Below are 26875 nucleotides of genomic sequence, written 5' to 3' on the forward strand. Positions count from 1 at the left end.
GAGAACCTGAAGAAATGGAAGATAAGAAAACTTTATGAAGCTTTCAATGAGCAAGGACAGAAATTATTCATTCTACATCACAAAATAAAATTAGGAAATGATCAACAGAAAGTTCTTAACTTCTCTGAATATAAGGTCAAGGAGAAGTTGGTTTCTGTGAGATTGATCAATTAGGTCAACCCCAGAAACCCCAGGACTCCATAAACATGATTAGTGAACTTCTAACTCTAAACAGATTAATATTATATTAGGTATCATATATTTTGATAAGGCTATTTAAGTTTTGTTTACCCATTTTAAGAAAGAAAATATATCTTAAAAAATGAAATAAGACTATTCTTTTTTTTTTTAAGTCGGTCAAGGGGCCTGATCTCTGGGCCTGGGCGCTGTCCCTCAGCTCTTCAGCTCAAGGCTAGCGCTCTACCACTTGAGCCACAGCACCACTTCTGGCCCTTTTTTTTTCTACTTCTGTGGTGCTGAGGAATCAAACCCAGGGCCTCATGCATGTGAGGCAAGCACTCTACCACTGAGCCACCTTCCCAGCCCCAAGACTATTTTGAATGATTATCAAATTAGGATCCATTTATTTACTGTAAGATACCCACAAGCTATATTTTAAGGAATGACCAGGATTCTTTAAAAAGTGATTTTTTTCATTTCTAAAACATATAGATAGAAGATGGAGGTGAAGAAACAATAGAAATATTAAAAGTAGGGTAGACATTATAAGAAATCGAGCTTTTAAATTGTCCTTATGGAACTACAATTTAGTAAGAAATTGAAAAATCTTTTGAGTAATGCATGATGTTTTCCTATGTTATGATTTTCTGGGTTGCTGGTAACTCTCACCTGCCATGGTATCCACGCAGGAGGGTGTGATGGGAAGGATGGAGGCCCAGACCAGCCTGGGAAAAGAAGTCTGTGAGATTCCTTTTTTTTAAAAGTTGGATTGTGTTTTTATTTATTTTTTTTAACATTTCTTTTCTTTACAGTGTAGAGGGGTTACAATTACATGGGCAAGATAATGAGTACATTTCTTATCAAGCATGGTTGCTTCCTCCTTTGTTTCCTCTTCCCATCCTTTCTCTTCTCCCACCTTCCCCCCTCTCCCCCGGCCAAAGATGTAAAGTTCATTTTTCAACATAATGACTTGTACATCTCATTGTTTCAATGAGTCCACCTGTATCCCTATTTAAAGGATTTGTTTTTTCCTTTCCCCTCCATAAGTTGTGAAAATACCATACAGAGGGGTTACAAAATTACATGAGCAAGATAATGAGTACATTTCTTATCAAGCATTGTTTTTAAACAAGAGTTGCACCTTGTGGCATGTGTCTGTCATCCTAGCTACAAGGATGGTAGAAATTTGGAGGATTGCAGGAGGATTACAGCTTGGACCAAAAGCAAGACCCTATGTTAAATTATCAGAGCAAACTGACAGAGACATGACTCAATCAGTACAGTACCAACCTAGCAAGTACAAAGCATTTACAAGAAAGGTTATTTGGAAGTGTGGGTGGGAGGAAAGGAGCTCTGGCTTTGTCTGGCGAAACACTGAGATGAAGCTGATCAAAAGTAATGTAATATTGCCAAATTACCCTAACCCTGTGACTGACAAATTTTACTACCTTCATGACAGAACAGGCAGGAAATCATGTGGTCAGGCTAAATGCACTCTCATTTCTAAATGCATACTCATTTCTTACATATCTATCCAGACCTTTTGCTTGGTACTAACTACATCAGTTCTGATTCAGCCATTGTAAACTCTTCTCCATTCCCCAGAATAACATACTTCATCTTCCACTTGAAGGGTCTATCTTTAGGTGCTGAACTTGTTTATTGGACTGCTTTATTAGTCTTCATCATCTTCCCCTAATACCTTAAAATGGGTGAACATCATTTTTGTCCAAGCTACCAAACTACCAGACAACACAAAGAATTATTAATCTAATCCCTGGCATTTTCTCTCTTATTTTTCTTCCTCATTAGCATATTACTTCATCTTCTTTGGATAGTTACCTAAGAATTGTGCTCCTCAAAAATAATAACGTAGTGGCAAATAAGAGAATGCATCGACTAATGAATAAAGCTAATTCATCTTCCTGAACCCCAGTTTTCTCACCTGTAAAGTGAGGATAACTATCACATATATTTGCTCTGGTAATTAAATTAATATAGAAATTGCTATACAATGCCTAACCCAAGGTAATAGCCATGTATTTCCCAATTCCTTCATTCCTAATAATGTAAGATATATGTAAGATAAACTTGGACCTACCAAGAGAGAAGGTCAACTAATGAGTTTTCTGGGAAGGTAGGAATGTTACAGTGGTTTTTTTTTTTTATTATTATACTGATTTGTCTAAGCTTTGTTTGTAATGGTTAAAAGCCCAAAGAATGCCCTGTAGTTGTAATTAGATAAGCTAAAATGAGCTCTGGGAGCTAGGAGAGACAATATTTTGATGAAGATGCATTTTAGTCTCATTAAAATCCATATATACACAAGCAGTACTGGAAGACCTTCTCAAACATCAGTAAGATACAAAAAAGTGACTTTCATTCTCCTTAGTAAAGAACATTTCACTTCCAAAGGGGGGAAAAAGGAAAGGACATTGCTTAATACTCTACATTAAATTTCATTTCCCACCACATAATTATTAAAAGATAAGAAACTGCTGCATTATTAATGAGAATAAATAACAAGATGGCAATTAAGTAACTATCATTAATGACTTGTTCATTAATATGTGAGTAGCGGGCTGTTTCATCACAAAGAGAAATTAGTGTAAGATAGTGAAAAAAGTCATGAAATAATAAAATAGAAAGCTTCATATTGTGTCTCAGTTAATTACAAATATTTCTCATTCTTAGGGAACTCTAAAGAAAAATTTGCATACTGAGTACAGAAGGAGTTCAAAGCCAATAGGTACTGTGTTACAAACAAAGTTCCCCAGTGTCTCTTTGGGTTCAAGTTTGTTTACTCTTAGAAAAACTTGATTTCCTGTGTCTGAGGAACATAAGCTTATAAAAAAAGATGAAAAGGCAGTACATAGCACTCTGGTAGAGGATGCTAACTAATTAAGTGTTAATGAATCAAAAACATATGGATTACACTTCACTTCAAATAGAAATAATTTTAGAATTAAGGGGTCATGTACTCAGCTAACTATAATGGGTCTTTGTCAGTCTTAAAACCCCAACATTGGAGGTCTCTTCCGAAAGTTCCTAGTTATTCTTCTCTCTGGTTGTTATCTACCATTTTCATTTTATAGAAAAAGATCAATCTCTCCAAGGCCAAATAACCTTTCAAAAGATTAACAACATAGTGGTTATCTTATAAACAAACAACCTAGCCACTCAAGATAAAAAAAAAGAAAGGTCTATCAATTAAACACAAACCCCCCATCAAAAGAGATGATTTTCCTCTGTTCCGTTTTTATTGTGCCTTAAAAATAAAGCAAGAGAAATTTCCAATGTTATCTACCATTAAAAAAATCACCCTTCTTATAGATGTTTATTTGTAACTAAAAATAATAAATACTTCTATTTAAGAATAGAAATCTAACAATTTCATCATTGTGCGTGAACTTGAGTTTAGCTTATAAATGGTTATAATGGTTCTAATCAAAGAACAACCACATTTTTAAAAGTCTTGAAAGGTAACAGTCTTATAACTTCATAGCATAATTATATTTATAACTTTAAAATGTAACTTTAAAAGATAACAACTGGGAGTTCTGTTACCAAAGGAAGGAAACAATATTGGGTAGAATTCAAAATATATACCTGGTTACTAAATAGTAGTAAGATCCCTTAGGCATATATTTAGACAACCTTCCATAAGCTAGAATCTTGACTGGAATAAATGTAATTCCGTGCCTGACTTATGGTGCCAAAAGCCCTGTAGTAAATACAAAGATGAGAACATTTCATAGGTAACATCTGGGAAAAATTTCACTAGAAGCATCATCAGGATACCAGAGGTGTTACATCTGGACCACGAAAGTTCCTTCTTCTTCTTTTTTTTTAATCTTAAGTTTTAACCTGGCTTCCCACCTCTCATAAGCAAGGCAATCTATTTATACTGGAGCCAACCAGAATCAGGGATCTTTATATGGTAGCCACTATTTTCTCGTCTACTGTTTTGAATTCCGTCTCTCTCCCAGTTTCTATGTCCATATATATGTTCTCACATTCCATTCCTAATTCCAAATTTGGATAGGCCTACTTTGGCTCATTATTTATCCTCAGCTGCTCTCAGAAGCCCACCAAGCTGGTAAAATCCTCTATGCCTTGTACCCACTTGTGTATTGAGGTCTAGAAGAGGGAGTCTTAATGACATGTGAAACAACCCATAAGTGACTGTGTGTGCCAATGGAGTTAAGTAGTTAGAACCTGGATTGTTTAGACACTCCAATGAGCAAGCAACTCTTTGTAAAAATTCTTGGTTGAATCATTTGCTTCTTTTTAAATAGAACTTTCAATTCCTTCTGATTGTCTGTGAAAACAATGTAGTTCCTTTGTTGGAAAATTTACAATTCACAATCTTCCTCTCCTGACTGAACTCCCTTCTGTCCTTTGCGGAAGCCCAAATGACTGCTTCCTTTATTTCCTGCTCTAATACCTTTATTGATTGTGAAATTGAACTTCTATTTAATTTTTTACTTTGATTTTGCTTTTGTTTTTCTTAAATATTTTAAGAGTGCATGCCTGCTAGTCCTGGGGCATGAACTCAAGGCCTGGGCTCTCCCTGAGCTTCTTATGCTCAAGGCTAGTGCTCTATCACTTAAGCCACAGCTCTACTTCTGGCTCTTTTATTGTAGTTTAGTAGAGCAAAGAGTCTCCCAGACTTTCCTTCCTAGGCTAGCTTTGAACCTCAATCCTCAGATCTCAGCCTCCTCAGTAGCTAAGATTATAGGAGTGAGCCACTGGCATCTAGCTTCTTAGGATTTTCTTAAAGTTATCCTTAAATAGTTGTCAAAGGACTTGGCATTTAACAGTTTATGAATAGAGTGTATCTTGAGCAATGTCAATCCTTTCAACATTCTCCCATCCCACTCCTACCCACCTCTTCTTGTTCTTGATTTTTATATTGAATTATTGGCTGCACTCTCCACCTCTTCTCTTCTTTTGTCCAACACTTTCTCCTTAGCCTGACCCTAACCCTTTCAAGGATCCTCTTCCAGTGGTTTATTTTGCTTTTCTGAGTAGAAAAGTCTCCATGTTTCCATTGCAAATCCCCAGCAACACATTTGCATTTTGTCTGTTTGGCTACCACCTTGTTTTTCATAACTCTGATCAAAGCTTTCCCCTGCCCTGACTTACATGCCCCAACTATAAATGAGCACGACAAGAAAAAGGCTGGAGCCCCACTGACACATTGCCTGCAGCTCACTATGTAGCGAGCAATGCTTTATACTTCTCTATAAAGCTCATTATCAAACATGGGTTCCATTGTTAAAATTTTCTCCTTTGACTGAAATATTACAAGTTGTACATAACCTTCCATAAAGAATTTCATAGAAAAGAGCTAGATCTACAACAATCATTGTTATCACTCTTGTAGTGCATAAAACGAGTAGTTCGGTCAGTTGTCAGATGAGCAAACTAGGTTTGTTTCTTTGTGTATATGTAAAGTTTGTTTCTTTGTATCTATGTTGCCCTGTGCAGATTCATGATATAAATAAAACCAAATTGTTCCCAGAGTACTCACATCCACTGTACAGCCTTCTGGTATCAAACACTGTGCATATACAACAGCAAAAGAATAATCCTCATTAGTTGCATGTGGTTGTCTGTGGCTAATCTAGGCCCTAAAGAAATAGACTTGTAAGATTTTATACTTTCCAGTTTTGCTCTTGACTGAATCTCTGAACCTGTGTACCATTCTTCCTTAATACATAGCTGGCTCTAACACTCTATTTCCACCTAATATTTAACTATTTTTTATGAGTTTCAATAACCCATTTCAAACTGGTAGTTTCTTTAAGAAAATGATTACAATATAAATTAGTCTTCAACAAATAGTGAGGCCCATTTTGCAATTAAATGCCTCGATACTGAAGTCTTACTTCTTGATATATTTTAAACCATTATATAAGTATAGCCACAGCCATTTAATCTATGTACCTAGAAATATCATTTTTTCTCTTGCTAATGAAGGTCCTACGGCACAGATTTATTAAAGGTATACGTTTGCATGGGATAATAATTGGGTCGATAATATTAAATTCATAGACTCATTATTTAATTGCAAGGGCAGATTATGAATACAGCTTCTAAAATGTATTTTAATGAAAAACACTACATCCTGACCTAATCATATCAACCTTATGCTATCTAATTAAGGATGCAAAAAATCATTAGAGTTGCAAAATATTAGTTTCAGCTCTGTCAGGCTGTGAGCTGCCCCTTCATGAATATATATATATTTTTTTACTCCATGATAAATAGTTAATGAGGTAAAAATGACAAAATTTTCATGTAGGGAAATTAGTTTAATAGAATGATGTCTTTTCTGACTATTGAAAGTGACCTTTTTCCTTATCAAAAAATGGAGAAAATGCATCAAAATTATCATCTGGCTATCCATGTACAAATGACAAATTATATGTATGAACAATACAAAAATTGTGATAATGTAATAATTGTAAAAATGCAATAATTTCTAAATTTTTATCATACTTGTATGCCTTTTCATTTATCAATTTAATAAGAGAAAATTAAACACATTTCAAGGTATCCATTTGTGAAGCAATATTTTATCTCAGATCATGAAAATGAGAAACCTGTGCTTAACAATATGGCAGAAAAGAATTAGGTTAAACGTTTAGAACAGAAGAATTCTAGACATCTTATTTGATGTCTTGTACATTGAAACCTCTATTCTACTCCTCATTTTGCCATTTGAGATTATAGATGATTGGTCTCAGTTCAACTGGAACTCTACCTATTGAGGATAGACCATCAATTATTCAACCAGTCATCTTCAGTTTCTTGACAAAGTAAACTAAACAAAGAATGTCAGAATAGCATACAAAAATTGATCATAAGTGTAGGTTTCATGAGGTAAATATTCAGGACATGAAGAAATAACAAGAAATGCGTGTGCGCACGTGTGTGTGTGTGTGTGTGTGTGTATATACATTTAAATTTGAGGGTGCTGTGTATGCTTAATAAAATAACCCTCATGGCAAGAAACAACAGGTGGCTGATGGATGTTCAAATGATTTTCTTTAGCATCTCTGTAGCTTCTACCTTTGATGGAGCCTGGCTCTGTACGTTTTGCAGGCAATGACAGCTGTTTATCTAGATATATACATGCCCATTGAATTGCTTAATTACATGAAACTGAATCTTTTTGTTGAACCATTTGAATGGGTTACAATGTCTGAGGTCTCCTCCTATATTCTACTTCTATGTAGCATAGATCAGCTAAATCATTTTACAAAGAATGTACATATTAAACGTAAGACCTTAAATAATTTTAGTCACTTTCAGTTTCCTTCTAGTGACTAAACATTACATTCTCTGACCTCTCTCCCTTTCCCCCACTACTTTCCTCTCTTTCTATCTCTCTTCCTCCCTTGATCCTTCCTTCTCTTGCTAAAATAGATCAAATGGATATCTAAATGGCTTCTTTTTCTCTTTTTTTAAGATATTGTTGTTCAGTTCAAATCATTTTAGTACTTAACTTTGGATTACTTCCAAATTCCTAAACTTCCATGTTGTGAAACTTAATTCAGAAATGAAACTTACTCTAGCTACCCGAGGCACTGTGAAATTATCTTGAAGAGGAAGTGCTCTTTGCTTAATTAATTTCAGTAATTTTGAACTTTAAAAATTTTGCTGTTAGTCAAGGATGTTTGAAAAAGAACCCAGAATGAATATATAGTAAAATCCAGCTTGTTTTTGCTTCAGTTCAAGGACAGTGATCCTGGAAATGTCTGTTGTACTATTTGTTATGTGTCAAATAAACAGAATTTGAGCCATACTAAGTATGGTGAAACCATCTGGAATTTTAAAAAATTTGGCATTTTAGGTTTCTGTCAGATAAGGAATAGGATGAGGCATATTGCATGTTCATTCAATGGGCAAGTTAAGTATATGCAATTATTCAAATATTCATGCATGTATGTATACGCTTATGTATTGTACATCTAGCTGGAAAATAGACACTATCCTCTAGAGACTGTCAGAGATTGAAGACAGAAATGGAGATGTTACTGTGATTCCAAAAGAAGAGCTTAGTCTAAAACAGAAAGATAACATGACCAGGAAATTCTCAAATTATATTTGCGATGCTAACACTCAATTGTTTTGACAGAAAAGAAATGGTCCTGATCAGATTGGATCCATAAAGAAACTGAACCCCTGCAGAGGACTCAGTTAGTTACATGTACATGAGGAATAATAGTGGAGTTACATATTAGTTACATGTTAGTTACACGTTACATGTTAATTACATGTACATGAGGAATAATAGAGGAGTATACAAGACTGAAACATATGACATGTTTGCCATATGTTCTACTGCATGTTCATACTTTTGAAAAGATGAAGGCAGAATGATACAGCAGGCATGTGGCTATAAGAGATGAGTTTGAAAATGTAGGAAATAATTACAGCAACTAGCCATTGCATAGCAGTAAGAAGTTTTGCGTTTCCTCTTCTAGGCAATAGAAAGTTACTGAAAGTACAAAAGAAGGCAGACATGTTAGAAATCTCACTGTGGCAGGAGTGGAGAATGAATTTACAGGCTTGTGAAGGTGGGGCAAACTGTAAGGTAAGGTTGAAGGTAAAGCAAGAAATTGGCCAAGGATTGCTTTTTTTTAAATGTGCAAGTACTGAAGCTTGAACTTAGGGTCTGGGAGCTGTCCTTGAGCTTCTTTTGCTCAAGACTAGTACTTAACCACTTGAGTCACACCTCCTCTTCTGGCTTTTTTGGTAGTTCAGTGGTGATAAGAGTCTTACAGACTTTCCTGCCTAGGGTGGCTTTGAACCATGATCCTCAGGTTTCAGCCTCCTGAGTAGCTAGAATTACAGGTGTGAGCCACTGGTACTATTGTAGATTGCCTGTTCAGTATTAAGGGACTAGATGTAGGCTATAACAAATGAATTAAACAAGAAAAGGCAGTGAATGATCAAATAATAGATAAGTAAATATAAAAGAGAAACAAGTTTAGGAACACTTAGTTTGAACCGTTTGTGATACCGAATAAGTAAAAAAGTTATATACAAAGATAACATAAGTATAAATGGTGTTTTTATATAGGATACACACATGTGTTTAAATAGCATATGCACACTAGGTGTTCTATGAACTGTTATGGGCTATTAGCTAACTTGAGGATATCTTTCTTTATCTGAAGACATCAAATGAGCTACTGGTTACTTACTCTGGCACCCAGAAATGAGTTGTAGCTTCCACATACACATTTGAGACTGTTCCACATGGCAGAAGGTCATTGAAAGGAAGTCAGCAAGAGGATATCTCATAGAGCAAAAGTGGGAATGAGGTACACATCCTGGAAGGCATTGAGGTAACAAAGGTTGCTGTTAGGCGTGAATCATAACCATCTCCAAATGTAAAAAGCATTTCCTTCCTCCTGGTCAGTCAGGGTTACTTGACCGCCAACACCGTCTTTATGTGCAGATGCCCTGTTACTAACTTCCCTGGTGTTATTTACAAGTCTTTTAGTTTGTCATATAGTGGGCATGCACATACACACACATATGTGCATGTGCACGCACACACACACACACACACACCACCCGGGTATACAAATCTTTCTCTCTTAAAAAAACTCCGAATTCTGAAGTATAAGAACCATCTAATCTTATCTCATTTTCTCTTAAATAAAAACAATATGCAATCAAACTAAAAGATTGGTAAAATGGTGGCAAATAAAATAGCAAATAATTTTTTGTAAAGAACAACATAAAAAATTTAACAACTCACTAATGTACTAGCAAAATATATTTCTGTTCTTGGCTTGTCAGTTATGGTTGTTACGCCTCCACATTCATTAATGCTGTATTCAATGTCACCCCTTCCATCTTTCCCTCCAAGAAATATCATCTTTAACAGGTTTCCTTACTCTACTTTCATAGTTGTCAGTAGTCTCTTTTGACAATGTTTAATCTTCTTTATTCTCTCCACAGAAACACCCCTTCCTCTAGTTCCCATCTGTTCACAGAGTATTTCTCTTCCACTCCATCCCTCTACTGATCATCAAATTTTGTTGAGCTGTGCTGCTTTCCTATATAATATACTTGTGATGTGTTACACAGTTATCCATCTTTTCATTTTCCATTCTCCTTTCTCCTCGTGAACACTCGGTTAGCTTTATTCATGTTTCTAAATTTAACGATCTAAGTAAATATTTATAAGTATGGACATGTCAACAGGATCTTCTTTTATCATTAAAACTACATGGCTCAAATGGTAAGCCCCAGTATCACCAATAATAATCATAATCTTCATCATAATAATCATCATAATAAGGCAATAATGACAAGAGAACATGACATTAACTCACCTTCCTTCTTTTACCATTGATCCCTCTCCACTGCTCAGCTCTTTTCACTATGTAACTTAGCTCCTGATTAGAAATCTCCAAATCATATGGAATAAAGAACTTGTTTTCTTCGCTATGGGTGTGCTGAAACACATCTAATATCCGAGAGTCATTGTGTGACCTAAGAACAAAATCAGCCATTACCTGTTTTTTGCTTTCCCACATCTTAATTATATTTGTCTTCTAAAGTGTTTAAGACATTTTGTGTTTCTCTTACCAACTGCTTTTAACTAAACTCATATTCCCAGGTCCTATTTTTTCAGACATTATTTGATTAAGATAACAGAAATTGTTTAATACCCTTCTCAACTAAATATTATAACCCACACAAAGTAATCGGTACTTTTCCACACTTATTTCCTATAAGCCTACTGATATTAACTTTGGGTTTCTAAATAATAGACCATATAAAGCAGAGATGTTTGCTTATTAATTCAAATATTAGAAATTTGTCTGAAAAGAATTAAGTTTGAATTCATTCTTCCTTCATAATTTGGTTTTGATGCCCTGTCACTGTTGTAGAAATTCTAATCCTTTGAAATTACTAAGTGACGTTTACCTGTGTTTTATGGACCCTAATAAGGCTAATACTTCCATTAAGGACTCAATTAGATAACTATAAGTGCCTAATCCACTGGCATTTATTCTAATGTACCTATTTACTGTTTTCTATTTATTTGCTATTTACTCAGCTTATATTCCTTTTTATTTCTGGTCATGGGGCCTGAACTCTGGGCCTGGGTGCTGTCCCTCAGCTCTTCAGCTCAAGGCTAGCACTCTACCACTTGAGCCACAGCGCCAACTCGGCTATTACTGCTTATGTGGTGCTGAGGAATCCAGGGCCTCATGCATGCAAGGCAAGCACTCTACCACTGAGCCACCTTCCCAGTCCTTTCCCATTCCTTTTTGCAGATATTATTTGATTAAGATTCCAGTAATTGTGTAAAACCCTAGGAAAATAGCATATTTATCTGTGGCTTGGCACAATCTGGCTTATTATATGTACTTGGAACCAATTTAACCATAAGTTTCTGATCATGGTGCATAGGCTAGACCAAGATCCTCTTGTATCAGTGTCAACATGGTAGTGAAACATGCCTGAGTTATCAAGATCTTTCGGTATCCCCCAAGCCTGTCATTCTCTGCATTCAAAGGGAAGGCGTGTAAAGAATCTTATTTCAGTGGTCAGAATCATTTGGTTTTGTTCTAATCTGGATTCCAGGATTGACTAGACTACCCAGTGTAATAGCATTCACCTCTGCTGTTATCTTTAACTGAATTCTTTTTATATGAATACACTCATTAAGTAAAATTCATCTTCCTGATTAAGCAGAACAGAAGCAGAATTACCATGCTGACTCAGGGTACATAATAGATGCAAGTAATGTCTTTTAACTACCTCGATCTCCATTCTTTCTAAAATAGCAAAACAGATTCTTTGACCTTAAATTGCAAGTTGAAAACTTACATTTTTTAATTTTTCACCTATTTTGTGTTAATTACAATGAAATACATCAAAATTGCAGCTCAGAGGAACCAGTGATAGAAAACTGGCCATATGGTTTTGTGCCATCTTACAATCTATTCTTTTCTTTCTTTTTCATTACATGCTACTGGCTAGGGAGGAGAGTAGACATAAAAGCCAGTGCTTTACATATGTTTGGCAACCACTCTACCACTGAGTTACATCCCCAACCTGGTCCATAATACCTTGAAATGCACCCATTGTTTTTGCTGTGCTTTGAAATTCCAGGTCAGTCATTTGAATGATTTAACTAGTTCGAATGTTAAACAAGAACTAGACTTTATCATTCTCTTAAGCTTGTTTAATGTAACATTCATCCCTTTCTTTTAATGGTGGTAAGATTTAATGTAGTTAAATTACTGTCAATTTGCTGCCATAAACATTTTCTATATGAAGATTTTAAGTGCAGGATTATCAACAATGCAATTAACTTTGAATTAATTAGGAATCACAGTCCTGTTTCTGCTGGCTTCTGTTCCTTTTGCCCAGAAAAATGTCTGTCTTTTTTGTGCTTCTCTCTCTTATTATGTGAAAAATAATATGGAAACATAAAACTTCCATATACAGGACAGCTGACAAATGTTTTGGCAGAGAACAAAGTAGCACATTGGAATATGGGAAGCTGTACAAAGATTAATTGCATTTTAGTTTTATACTTAAAGTTTCTTTTTTCTTGCCATTTTGGGTGGCATTTTCCAAAGAAAATCTTCCTGATCAGGTATTATGGGTCAAATTACCAGCCTTTATTAGTTTTCAGCATATTTTACAGCTCTATAAAACCAGTTTACAGACAAGGAGGAAATACTGTATGGTTGGATATAAAATATAAAAACAAATTGAATATAGATAATTATACATGTTTGATGATATTGTCAGGCAATATAACACATATCCAAAAAGTAAATTACTTAGTCCTTTTGGATGTAAGGATATATTTTTGAAAGGATTTTTATGAACTTCAAATTTTCTGATTCTCTTCAGAAAATTAAAGATACTAACAAGGTGGTAAATTTCTGAGAAAAAAGATATAACGGTTCCAATTACATTAACTAATGTTGTATTAGTGAACTTGATGAAAGAGAGGGAAAAATATTCTTTATGTATACACAGAATGATTCATTCAATAAGATATTTTAACTTTTCTTTCTCCCATTTAAAATTTAGGTAAAAATTACACATACATTTTTGCCCAGTTACGTCCTTTCTTGATGTTTGTGTATGTGTGTAAATATCACATTGAATCATGTAAAGCTGAAGATGTTGAATCATATTTGGTGACGGGGGTGGGGGGAAGCCAACAATTAGCAAAGATAGGAGAATACAGAATTATTACATTATTCTTATTTTTTCTGTAGGTTTGAATATTTTTAGTAAAATCTAAGTTTAAGCAATTGTACTAAATACCATAACTCAGCAGGGTGATGGTCACAGATTTGGATTTCTTTTTAAAAATATAATTATTATTCAATATGTATTAAAATTTTGTATTTTAAATTTCTTCTAAATGTAATTAAAAGAAGAACTACATTCCACCTGTCTGTAAAGCCTCAGGCATTATTGTTTATAGAAATAGGTCACGTATTATGCCACAGGTTCTGATGACGGCCAATGAAACGAAGTAATTTACCAAGTCCTCTGCCCTGTGTCCTACATTTACAGCAATTCATTGCTGGGTGAGTGGCAGAAGCTATTATGTTTGGTTCACATCTGAATGAGGGTCATTTCCAGAAATCTAGTATATGACATTTCTTTTAAAACTAAAAAGGACAAGTGTGAACATTTAGCTATGGTATGATTTTAAGGGTCAGAAAAAGGATGGAATCTATAACATCAAACATCTCTAAATGCTAATATCTATCTGAAGAATAACAATCAAATGTAACTGTTTCTTTCTAACCCTGAAAGTTATAAGCAGGTTGACTGATGTGACTTTACATGTAGAGCAGTGATATATGTTGGAAAACAGTTATTAATGGCATAATATTTGAGGCTGACATGGGGAAATCTCCAAACCCACAAGTGTATGAGTTTCTTTTTTAGAGTCCAACAAGGACTTTATACATGTTAATACCACGTTTTTTGTTTAAATCAGAACTGTCAAAGACTTTGAATGAGGTGTGTGACATCCAAATCTTTCTCCCTCCATATATATTTTTCTCTCTCTCCATATACACCGTACACACACACACACACACACACACACACACACACACACACACATATGAAGATAGTTTTGTTGGCTTCCTATAAACTCTTGAATACCTGCCTACAGTTATGCCTAATAGAAGTTGAAAATGACCTGGGTTTGGTTTGATATTATGCTGTATAGTGGGAAACTGAAATGCAAGAGAGGATCATAGAAAACAAAGAGAATAAAAGAAGGGAAATAATTTCAGAAAGTGGAGAAATGGATAAAGTTAAAAGATGTACATCATGGGGAAGTCACCCAACCCCTCCCTGCCTACTTCCAGTCATATATCACAGGTGCTTTGTTATGAGGTTGACATCCTCCAACACGTTTATTGTAGTTTGGAAGGAAACCATCATCCTCTTAATTCACTCCTCATCAATCTGTTCCCTAAATGAACATATGCTCACACATGCACATGCTGACTATCTGCAAAGTTGTGGGATTAGGATTGGACTGATGAATGCAGAACAGAAGAGGTAAGATAAGGACTCCAGGAAGGGGCCAAGGGATGCTGAGTAGGAGGTTGACACCGTGATGCTGAGTGCTCTGACTATCATAGTCACATGACATGGAAAGCAGGCATGGGCTCAAGAGAGGAAGTAACTTGGGCTGGGAAGGTGGCTCAGTGGTAGAGCGACTTGCCTCGCATGCCTGAGGCCCTGGGTTCGATTCCTCAGCACCACATAAGCAAAAAGAAAAAAAGCCAGAAGTGGCGCTGTGGCTCAAGTGGTAGAGCGCTAGCCTTGAGCTTAAGAGCTGAGGGACAGCGCCCAGGCCAGAGTTCAGGCCCCAAGACCGGACCCATAAAAACAACAACAAAAAAAGAGAGTAAGTAAGTTAACAGTGGTAGGAAGATATTATTGATTATAACTACATTCTCATTTGGCTTAACGATCATCTTGGTTAGTATGATAACAGATTGGAGGAAGCAAGTTTCATGAGATTTGTTGGAGAGCTAGGTTAGAATAAGAGAGAGATGAGGCAGATTGTTCAGAGGAATTAGATGAACAAATTCCACCACTCGAGAATTCCTAGAATGCGTGATGATGAGTGTGGCGAGTGAGACAGAAGTAGGACTTAAGGGCAGCATTCAAGTTTTGTTTCTTCTTTCATTTTCTCTCCTTCCCTTCTTCCTATTCTCTCTCTCCCTCTCCTCTCCCTTTTTTTGCTCTCACCCTCTTTCTTTTTATTTTTGTTGTTGGGTATGGGGTTTGAACTCTAGGCCTGGGTGCTGTCCCTCAGCTCTTCAACTCAAGGGTAGCGCTCTACCACTTGAGCCACAGTGCCACTTCCACTTTTCTGAGTGGTTTATTGGAGATAAGAGTTTCACGGACTTTCCTGCCTGGGCTGGCTTTGAACCATGATCCTCAGATTTCAGCCTCCTGAGTAGGAAGGATTACAGGTGTGAGCTGCCAGAGCCTGGCTTCTCACCTTCTTTCTTTCCTCTCTTCTCCACCACCCCCTTCCGTTTTCACACGTACACTCAAGTGCATGTGCATGTGTCCAGGTGATTTGAGCATTTATTGGGATAAGAAATCCTGTATAATGAGAGCTTTACAGGAGGTTCTGAGTTTCTTTTCCAAATATTAATTTGGGTGTCCTATTAAAATAGAGAGAGATTTGCCAGAGTTAGTTAAAACTTTTAAGTACAGGGTGCCAGTGACTCACACCTGTAATCCTAGCTACTCAGGAGGCTGAGATCTGAGGCTGGCAGTTCAAAGTCAGCCCAGGCAGGAAAAGTTGTAAGGCTCTTTTCTCTAATTAATCAACAAAAAATAGAAAAGTAGAGCTGTGGCTCAACTGGTGAAAAAAAAACTTCAGGGACTGTACCCGGGCCTTAAATTCAAGCCCCAGGATGCACATCTCTCTCTCTCTCTCTCTCTCTCTCTCTCTCACACACACACACACACACACACACACACACATACCTTCAATGCAGCACAATTTTGTCTGTGTTTTCTTTTAATTTTGTCATCGGTATTCTCAATATCAGATTTAAAAACCACGACAAAGAACAATATCATAGTAAAATGACAGCCCCTGCATTGTGTCCATTTGCTACTTCATAGAGTAGCTGAGGGAAATTTTTAATCAATAATTGGAGACTCTGAGGTGATTATAAGAGCTAATAATGAACCGATTAGGGAGAGAATTCTAAGGTATAGTTTGAAATGTCAGGTCCTCCTGACTAAGAGTCCTTTGAAGGCTCACTGGGTCATGTAAGTGGATCCATTTTAGGCTCTGTCCCAGGAAATCCAAATTGTCAAGAATACCAGAACCACAGCAGTGCCTTCTCTCGCTGAACTCCCATGTGAGGTCTTAGCCCCTGGGCATGAGGTCTTGCCCTCATGATCAAAGTCAATGGCAAAGAAGGTTGCTCAAGCACTGAACCCATACGAAAGGCAGAGGGCCTTCTGTCCCCTTGAAGTTACAGAATGACAACTCCTTTGTGTGTGTGACCAAGATCACTCCAAACCTATCTGCAGCTTTGAGCACCTAAGCATGCTCATATTAACCTACTTATCAGATCATTAGAGAGTAAAAGACCACTTGGGAGGCGAAGGAGGGGGCTGGTAAAACTGAGACTCAGAAATACCAAGTCAGAGCACAGGATTTTCAAGAAGGAAGGAGGGGAATTTCATTTGACACTATGAGGTAGTTATCACCTCCCTGCTTCTTTGCATTTTTACATGTATTAGCTAAACGGGCCTGCATTTCTCCCAGATATAAGCATTGCTTCTGGCAGTCTCCTTCCTTGCTGCCCTTTATTTTTCAAATTGGAAAAAGTGAGACTAAAAGTTTATGAGAGACACTTTGATGATTGAGATTAGCCTCCATGAGATCTGTGCTGCATACCTTTTCACAGTTCCTGTGTTCTGGCTTAAAGCTCAATGTAAAACAAAGCACTTGGAGAAAAGTGTCATTTGAATAAGTAGCCTGTGAGCTACATTTTATTCAAAGTGGAAGATCTATCGCCTCTAAATAAATACACTCATTTACTTACTGATGTTTTTAATTCAATAGATATTTGTTGTGTTCATTGTTGTCATAGTACTGGGTTTTCCTGGGATTTTGTGTGTTTTTGATAGGTTGTTTTGTTTTTTGTTTTTGTTTTTGGCTGTATTGGGGTTTGAACTATTAGCCTTGAGCTTGCTAGACAGGTGAGTTGCCATCTGACCCACCCTGCCAGTCTATTTGGTATTGCTCTTTTGCAAGATAAGCTCAGGCGAGGCTACACTATATTCCTCCTATTTGCTTTTGTCACATCAGTAAGATGATAGATATGTGCCATCACATCCAGCCATTGATCAAGATGGAGTCTTGCAAAAGCTATTTCTTTGCCCTCTCCATCTAGGCTGGCAAATCCCTTGATTTCTGTCTCCCAGGTAGCTAGGACTATAGGCTTGAGTCACTTTGTTCAGCACCTGGGAACACTTTGTTAGGTACAGAGCAAAAAAATGGTGAACAACCTGGCCTTCCATCTCCAGTTTAATAATACACATTATGGATGGGAAGGTAGCTTAGTAGTAAAGTGGATGCCTAGCATGCATGAAGCCCTGGGTTCCATTCCTCAGTACCCCATATACAGAAAAGGCCAGAGGTGGCTCTGTGGCTCAAATAGTAGAGCATTAGCTTTGAGCAAAAAAAGCTCGGGGACAGTGTCCAGGCCCTGAGTTCAAGCCCCAGGACTGGCAAAACAACAACAACAACAACAACACATTATTTTGTGACGATGTACATATTTGAGCTTGACTACTTATATAACATCAAAATATTTGTCATGGAGAGTTCAATTTACCATTTTTATGCATGTTATTCTTTTTGCTTGGTAGTTGTTGAGTTGCTTTAATGACAAGGAGGTATAAGTTCCTCGGGAATAGTTTTAGAGATCATGTAAAATTCAGGCAACAAAGAGTGAGTGCAGCAGGCCCTGAGGATCATTCTAGAAGATGCAAGGATTTATTTGAAGGTGTGTGTAAAGGTCCCCTGAAAGATTTAAGACAGGCTCAAGCCGGGGAAATGGACTGTACCAGAAAATGCACCTTGTCTTTTCATCCGGAACCTCCTACCTTCTCAACCTGTTGAGCAAAACTCACACCCCAGTTCCCACAAATCCCGGTAGATTATTTAAGTTTCTGTTTAATCCTAGAGGTGTTAGAAGCAAGTTGAAGTCACCAGAAGTCAGACCACAAAATGATCCATGAACTATTAGCTCTTAACTAATCAGCCTTATTTTGTCTTTATGAGAGAAAAACAACTGTTCTTTGCCTCTCTGTGTCTCTCCTCTCTCCTCTCCTTCTCTCTGTTGTGTGTGTGTGTGTGTGTGTGTGTGTGTGTGTGTGTGTTTCTATCCCTCAGATTCTTTCAGATACAGAGTGGGAGAGGTGGAAGGAAACAGAGCAATCTATCTGCTGAGATTCCCACTCTATGGAGCAGAGGGGAGACATCCAGTATGTGGAGTCCCAACAATGAGACATTTTCCAGCAGTCACTTGGGTTAGCAGAGCCGGCGCTTTATTGTGTCTAGTTCTTTGAAACAGTGTTTGGGTTTTTTTGTTTTGTTTTGCTTTTCCTCTGCAGGCATGGCATATTGTGCTTCGTCCATTTCTGCCTAGCAGAGCACAGAGCACTTATAAGTCTGATGTTGGTTTCAGGAGGTGAATTTTGTTTACCTCCATACATAAAAACTTAGCATTTTTCTCCACATGGTAAATAATCCTTTGCCTTTACTGGGAAGCATTGATTTAGAGCATAGGAAATCTTTGATTATCTCTCATACATTCCCTAGACAATAGATATGCTCATAATATTCTCATCAAAACCTGTCTTTAAGTTATTTGAATCTAAATTAATTTTCTTCAGTAATAAATGACAGCAGCTAAAACTTATAAGGCTATTTGGAACTATTAAGTCAACGATTAGGAAGATGTAAGCACGCTCAAAAAACTAATTAACTTGACTACCAGTCTTTTAAATTTGTGTACAGCTCCCAGGAATATGAAAGCCTAAACAAATCTAACTGACATTTAAAGTGTGATATCTCATTCTCTGCATATTATAAAACATATGTAAACAGCCTGTAGATCTTCAGTACTGTTTGGGTAATTTTGTAATTAGTGTAGGATATCAGTGGAGTCTGTGTTTGGAAGGAAAGCCTTGGGCCAAACACTACCAGTAGTAATGGGCCTCACGGAGTCTCCTTTGTGCCAATACCTAGATATGGTCATTTCTAAACATTTCATTAACAGATCAGTTTTTCACAAGAAGCTCTAAGAGAAAGTTTACCCTGTACATCACATTACAAATATAAAAATGATTAATTTTCGTTTTATAATTTAGTAAGAGAACATGGTAAATGATTACCTAGAGATGCCATCGATTTTGTTTATCCACAATGAAGACCAAGAAAAGAAAGATAAAATGATGTTCCTTTTAGATCTATCCACAGCTAATACTGTGTGTGTGTGTGTGTGTGTGTGTGTATGTGTGTATGTGTGTGTGTGTGTGTGTGTGTGTGTGTGTGTGTGTGTGTGTGTGTGTGTGTGTGTTTGGCAGTACAGGAATACTAGACCTAGGGCCTTCATTTCATAGGTAGATCTATTCTGCTAGCCCATTGTTTTTAGTTATGATGAGATAGTTTCAATGCTTTTTGCCTGGATCAAACTCAAATCATCATCCTTGTACCTATACCACCCACCTAGGACTCATTTGTTGAAATTTTTTGCCTGGACAGAACTAAAACTATCATCTTCCCAACTTTACCTCCCAAGTAGCTGCATGCATTACCATGGCAGGCAGTTCAATGTTTTTTGTTTGTTTGTTTGTTTTCAAAGTAGAAGTCCAACTGTATAAAAAGCCAGCCACCAGTGGCTCACACCTGTAATCCTAGCTACTCAGGAGGCTGAGATCTGAGGATAACAGTTCAAAGCCAGCCCAGGCAGGAAAGTCCGTGGGACACTTATCTCCAATAAAACATCAGAAAACCAGCAATGGTATTGTGGCTCAAGTGGTAGAGCGCTAACCTTGAGCTGAAGAGCTGAGGGACAGCACCCAGGCCCAGAGTTCAAGCCCCATGACCAACCCCCCCAAAAAAAACTGTATAAAAATAAAATTGTTGTAAAATGTCAAAATGTGGAAGATATTTTAATGAATCATAAAACAATAAAAGACTTTACCATATGTGAATTGTTAAAAATAAGACAAGCTGGGAAACAGTGCCTTATATCTATAATCCTAGCTACTCAGGAGGCTGAGATCTAGAGGCTGAGATCTAGAGGATCAAGATTCAAAGCAAATGGGGTAGAAAAGTCCGTAAGACTACATCTTTAATTAGCCAGCCAAAGAGCCAGACCCAGATGGATGCCACCTGTAATCCTAGTTCCTCAGGAGGCTGAGATTTGAGGATCATGGTTCAAAGCCAGCACAGGCAGGAAAGTCTGTGAGACTCCTATCTCCAATGAACTTCTCAAAAAAAGCCAGAAGCGTCATTGTGGCTCAAGTGGTACAGCGCCAGCCTTGAGCACAAAGAGACTCAGGGACATAGTCTAGGCCCTGAGTTCAAGCCCAAGGACCAATAAAAATAATGCCAGGCCAGGGACATGGCTCAAGTGGTAGAATACCAGCCTAGTAAGTAGGACGCAAAGCTGTGAGTTCAAACCCTTTTAATTTTTTCATTATCAGCAACAGCAAAGCCAGTTCTGTTAGGTCAAGCTAAGTGTGGAGGTCAAAACATAGCAAGTGCACAAGCTGATTGATTCTAGGGTTACTTTCTCTAATGCCCAGATGCTGCAATCAGTTTGTCTTTTTATCTTCTTAATCATTTCCCACCCATTATTGAGCTTCTCACCACTCCTACCTACACTTCTCCATGAGCCAAGCTTTTTAGCATTTTAAAGCAAACACTGATTTACTTTACAGAGTGAAAGATTGGGCCCTGATTATGTGACATTAATTATTTGCTTACTCTTTCTACTCTACATGCAATATAAATAATTAAGATGCAGATATCTGACAAAGAATAATGTGTTTGTACATGTTCATTTTATTCTGAATGAGAAGAGATGTGCTAATGTGGGAATAAATGACATAACATTACTAGATAATATCTAGTAATATTTTACTTACTTGTCTATACTACAAAACCTACTCTTTTACTTCTATAACGTCTCTGGGAAACTCTAGCCCTTTCGAATAGTACAATGATTATCCATTAGGAGATTCGTATGAAATCTACACATAGGTGTTACTTTTGGCATCTTATACAAGAAAATGCCTAACATCTAGAAAATGAACAACATTGCCTTAAGCCACACTACAAGTGTGTGGCCAAATGTAAACTGAATGCTCAGGGAAGACTTTCTTTCCCCAGGGCAGTCAGTGCCCTGGATGACATACAGCACTTATGACATGTCAAAATATAAACCAAGCCTGGGTCCAGGCCACACACACATTCCCTGAGGAAATGGACACTTTTACTACAGCTCAGCTAGTGACCCAAGGGATGCATCAAAAAAAAAAAAAGACCAATCCACGTTAGAGAGACTTCAGTGAGTTTACCTCAATGATGACCATATGTAAATATCCTTCCCTGTCTGCCCCAAACCTTCATTCAGCTTTCTACCTTGCCTTATTACAAAACGTATCTTCCTCCAAAGCAGAAAGTTGCCTCTTCTTGTATTCTATCTCATTTTTTATTAGTTTTTATTGAAAATGTGAAGAGCTGGAGAGTTCCAGTTCCATAGGTAAGGCAATAAGAACATTTGTTTTTAATTATTGTTACCACATCCCTCTTTATCTTCCACTTATCCCTCCCTATGCCCCCCAAGATGTAATGTTCATATCCAACATAGTGTCAAGTATCAATGTTGCTGTGGTTCATCCATTGTTCTGCTGTTTCTGTGATTCCCTTTCTCTTTCACATGTTGCATTGTCTATTATGCAAAACACAAGGTACAGAAAACTAAGAGAAATGAAGAAAGAAAAAAACAATAGAGAAAAAAGAACAAACTATATACAGGGTCTAATGAGAACCTCTTGTTTCCATAAGTTATAGTTCATGTTAATATGCTTTATTATATATAGGTCTTTGCACTAAGCACTTGGGTTATTAAGATCCTCTGCTAAGAATATCATATGCATATTCAAGTTCTTACAAATGAGGGAGATCATGCGACCTGCTTTTCTTTGGGTCTGGCTTACTTCACTGAATGTAATTTTTTTCAAGTCTTTCCATTTTCTTATGAATGGAACAATGTTATTCTTCCTGATGGAAGCATAGGATTCCATTATGTATATGTACCACAATTTCTTGATCCATTCATTCATCTACTAAGGAGCTATGTCAACAAATTGGAGAAAACTCAAACCAACAATTTATCTCATCTTTACATAAACTTTTGTCAACTATCCTCTTCATCTAGGGGATTTTCAATATTTCTCTCTTCGGTTGAATTTTCATTGCTGCCATAAAATAGGTTTGAACCCACTTTTTAAAGCCACTGTGATTAGGAGATCTTTTCCTAACTCTTCCCATTCATGCATAGTTCTGTGAGGAAAGAAAATTTAGGTAAACTATTGAGCCTTTGCTTTCTTCCTGTGCTCTGTTACCTCTCTGCAATATACCTCTATCCTGTGTTAGCAGTTAATTCCATAAATGCATAGCTCCATGAATGCATAGTCTATACTGAGTTCCCTGAGATCTAGTCCAACTACTTCTGCATATTTACCCCCAGAAATATCCATTATATCATATGAATGCCAATTCCCCACTTTCCCGACCTCATTCTCTGACAGTCACCATTCTCGGTGATCTGTAATACTTTCAAGACCTCACCTAACTAGAACCCCCGAGTGTGTGTCCTTCTGTGACTGATTCCTCTCAATGTCCATCATGTTGTTTACTATTGGAGAATTTCTTTCTGAAATATTCTGCTGTATATTTTCAATTCATTAATCATTCCCCTTTTGCTGGATATTTGGGTGGTTTCCACAGTTTGGATATTGTGAGCAGAGTTGCAATGAGCATGGCAAAGCCTTTGAAATCCTAAAGTCAAATCTTTCTGTTGAATGCTCAAAAGTAGAATTGATGAACTATATCACAAAGCTGCAGAAGCCAAAAGAACATGGCACCAACTAAGGGGAAAGATACAGACAAACAATATAGAATAGAGGGCCCAGAAACCAATCAACATACAATAATAATGCTGGGGAAAGAATGCTAGGAAAATTGGGTACCCACATGCAAACTAATTCAGTTGGATTCATATACCATTGGATTGGACCATTATCCAATTGGATTACATCCAGACATGGTGGTCTGCATGTGCAATCCTATTTCTTATGAGGTCCTTCTTCATACACACACTTTACTTGTTAAATTTATGATCTGCTATGCCAAATCCTTGGATTACCAGAATCAAAGAGGAATTTAGTGAGATTCGTGGCAGACAAGAGATATAAAAAGAAAGCAAGTTGGAAGGAGTAGAAAAAGAGTCATAGCTAAGGTTCCCAGGAAATTCCCTGAAATGTCCTTTGGATATCAAGAGGTTACTTTTGATTCTTACAGAAACAAATACAATAATTCACAGCACTCTCTACTATAGAAAAAATACTTTTAATACAGTTGCTTAATTGTTTCTATGACCCGAACTATGCACATACTCCTGGCAATTTCTATCTAAATAATGCAGAGATGGCTCTAACTTCCTTTCTTTAACCATATTATCACATTATCATAATTTAACTGATAGCAAGAAAGGACTAACACTACTCAGAATGACAAATAATAGAACTGCCTTACCTGAGACAGTACAAATATAAAATCAAGGAAGAGATGATGAACAGAAGGCCATAAAGTAGCAAAGTGATGATCACACCAAGAATTCCAGGTTGCTTGCTCTTTTACAAACATCCAGTAGAGCTTTGCTGCTTCAGCAAGAGGAGTTTCCTCATTATGGTTAAGCCTCTGCCAAAAGAAAATGTGTTTTTAAAGACATATTTTAGTGCCAGGCCCTGGTGGATCAAACCTGTGATCCTACCTACTGAGGAGGATGAAAATCATGAGACTCCTATTTCCATTAACCAGCAACAAGGTAGATGTGGAGCTATAGTTAAACTGGTAAAGCATAGCATTGAAGGAAAAAACTAAGGGACAATGCCCTGAGTTCAAGTCCCAGTACTGGTTCATGCGTGCACACACACACACACCACAACTTTTCAGATTAAAAAAGTACAGATGATTTTACTTCGAGGTCTTTGATCCATATGGAGTTGATTCTGGTGCAGGATGATATATAAGGATCTAACTTTAGTTTTCTACAGGTGTTTAACCAATTTGCCAGTACCATTTACTGAAGAGGCTTTTTTCCATTCTATTTTTTTGGCTTCCTTATCAAAGATTAGGTGGCTACAGGTCTGTGGGTTAATTTGTGGGTTTTCAGTTCTATTCCAATGGTCCTGATGTCTGTTCTTGTGCCAGTACCAAATTGTTTTTATTACTATGGCTTTATAGTAGAGTTTGAAGTTTGGTTTTGATATTCCTCCTGAATTGTTCTTTCTGCTAAGGATTGTTCTGCTATTCAGGGTCTTTTATTGTTCCATATGAATTTTTAGATTGCTTCTTCTATTTTGTTGAAGAATAAAGTTGGGATATCAATGAGTATCACATGATGTTAATCCTCCCAATCCAGGAGCAGGCTTTAATTTCCTTTTCCAAGTTTTTTAAGTTTTCATCATAGAGGCCTTACACTTCTTTTGTTTGTTTTTTCCATTGGTCATAGGGCTTGAACTCTGGGCCTGGGTGCTGTCCCTCAGCTCTTCAGCTCAAGGCAAGTGCTCTACTGCTTGATCCATAGCACCACTACTGGTTTTCTGGTGGTTAATTGGAGATATAATTCATCACATCAACAAGAGCAAGGATAAGAACCACAAGGTTATTTCAATAGATGCAGAAAAAGCATTTGACAAGATCCAACACCCCTTTATGATGAAAACTCTGGAAAAATTAGGAATCCATGGAACATTCCTCCATACAATAAAGGCTGTATATGACAAACCTACAGCCAGCATTATACTTAATGGTGAAAAACTAAAGCCATTTCCTCTTAACTCAGGAACAAGACAAGGATGCCCACTCTCTCCACTTCTCTTCAATTTAGTATTAGAATGCCTAGCTACAGCAATAGACACACAAATAAGACAAGATGCAAACATAAAGGGGATCCAAGTAGGGAAAGATGAAGTAAAACTCTCCCTCTTTTCAGATGACATGATCTTGTATTTAAAGAATCCCACATACCCCACTCCCAAATTACTCAAGCTTATTCAAAACTTTGGCAAAGTAGCAGGGTATACAATTAACCCTCAAAAATCAATGGCTTTTCTGTATGCCAACAATGAGAAGAGCATGGCTGAAATCAGGAAAGCAACTCATTTTGTAATACCTCACAAAAATTAAAATACCTAGGAATTAACTAAAGAAGGGAAGGACTTCTATGATGAAAACTTTAAAAACCTGAAAAAAGAAATCAAAGCAGAACTTAGAAAGTGGAAAAACCTCCCATGCTCCTGGATTGGAAGGATCAACATTGGGAAATAGGCAATACTTTCCAAGGCTATTTACAAATTCAATGCCATACCAATCAATATTCCAACCTCATTCTTCAAGGAAATAGAAGAGGCAAGCCAAAAATTCATATGGAACAATAAAAGACCCCGAACAGCAAAAACGATCCTTAACAGTAAAAACAGTGCTGGAGGAATATCAATACCGAATTTCAAACTTTGCTATAAAGCCATAGTAATCAAAACAGCTTGTTACAGGCACAAGAACAGACCTCAGGATCAATGGAATAGAATTGAAAACCCAGAAATGAACCCACAGACCTATAGCCACCTAATCTGTGATTAGGGAGCTAAAAAAATAGAATGAAAGAAAGACAATCTCTTCAGTAAATGGTGCTGGCAAAACTGGTTAAGCATCTGTAGAAAACTAAAGCTAGATCCTCATATATCACACTGCACCAGAATCAACTCCAAATGGATCAAAGACCCCAAAGTAAAAGCAGACACCCTGAAAACATTACAGGATGGAATAGGAGAAACCCTAGGTCTCCTTGACTCAGGCCGAAATTTTCTTAATAGAGACTCAGAAACACAACAAATCAAAGAAAGGTTGGACAAATAGAATTGCATGAAGCTTCAGAGCTTCTGCATGGCAAAGAACATAACTAGAAAGATCAATAGAAAGCCCACAGATTGGGAGAAGATCTTTATTAGCCATACAATGGACAAGGGTCGCATATCTAAAATATACCTGGAACTCAAAATATTAAATCCCCCAACAACAAATCCTTAAAGAAACAACTGCCCGATAAATAAGTGGGCTAAAGATTTAAAGAGAAATTTCTCAGAAGAGGAAATAAGAATGGCCAATAGACACATGAAGAAATGCTCAACCTCTCTAGCCATAAAAGAAATGCAAATCAAAACAACAGTGAGATTCCACCTCACCCCAGTTAGAATGGTTATAATCAAGAATATGTATGAGTCAAGCGGAAAAGGTCAGATAATGTGATGT

General features: G+C 37.0%; 1 protein-coding gene across 1 annotated transcript in view; it reads right to left on the reverse strand.

Annotated features, from left to right (window-relative positions):
- Ofcc1 (orofacial cleft 1 candidate 1) overlaps nt 1-26875 on the reverse strand; it is a 262066-nt gene that overhangs the window by 49044 nt on the left and 186147 nt on the right. Inside the window, 3 exon segments of the mRNA XM_013016629.1 lie at nt 10545-10704; nt 24098-24198; nt 24200-24262. Of these exon segments, the coding sequence (XP_012872083.1) occupies nt 10545-10704; nt 24098-24198; nt 24200-24262 (324 nt within the window).

This window comes from Dipodomys ordii, unplaced genomic scaffold, assembly GCF_000151885.1.
Source record: "Dipodomys ordii isolate 6190 unplaced genomic scaffold, Dord_2.0 Scaffold32, whole genome shotgun sequence".
Taxonomy (NCBI): domain Eukaryota; kingdom Metazoa; phylum Chordata; class Mammalia; order Rodentia; family Heteromyidae; genus Dipodomys; species Dipodomys ordii.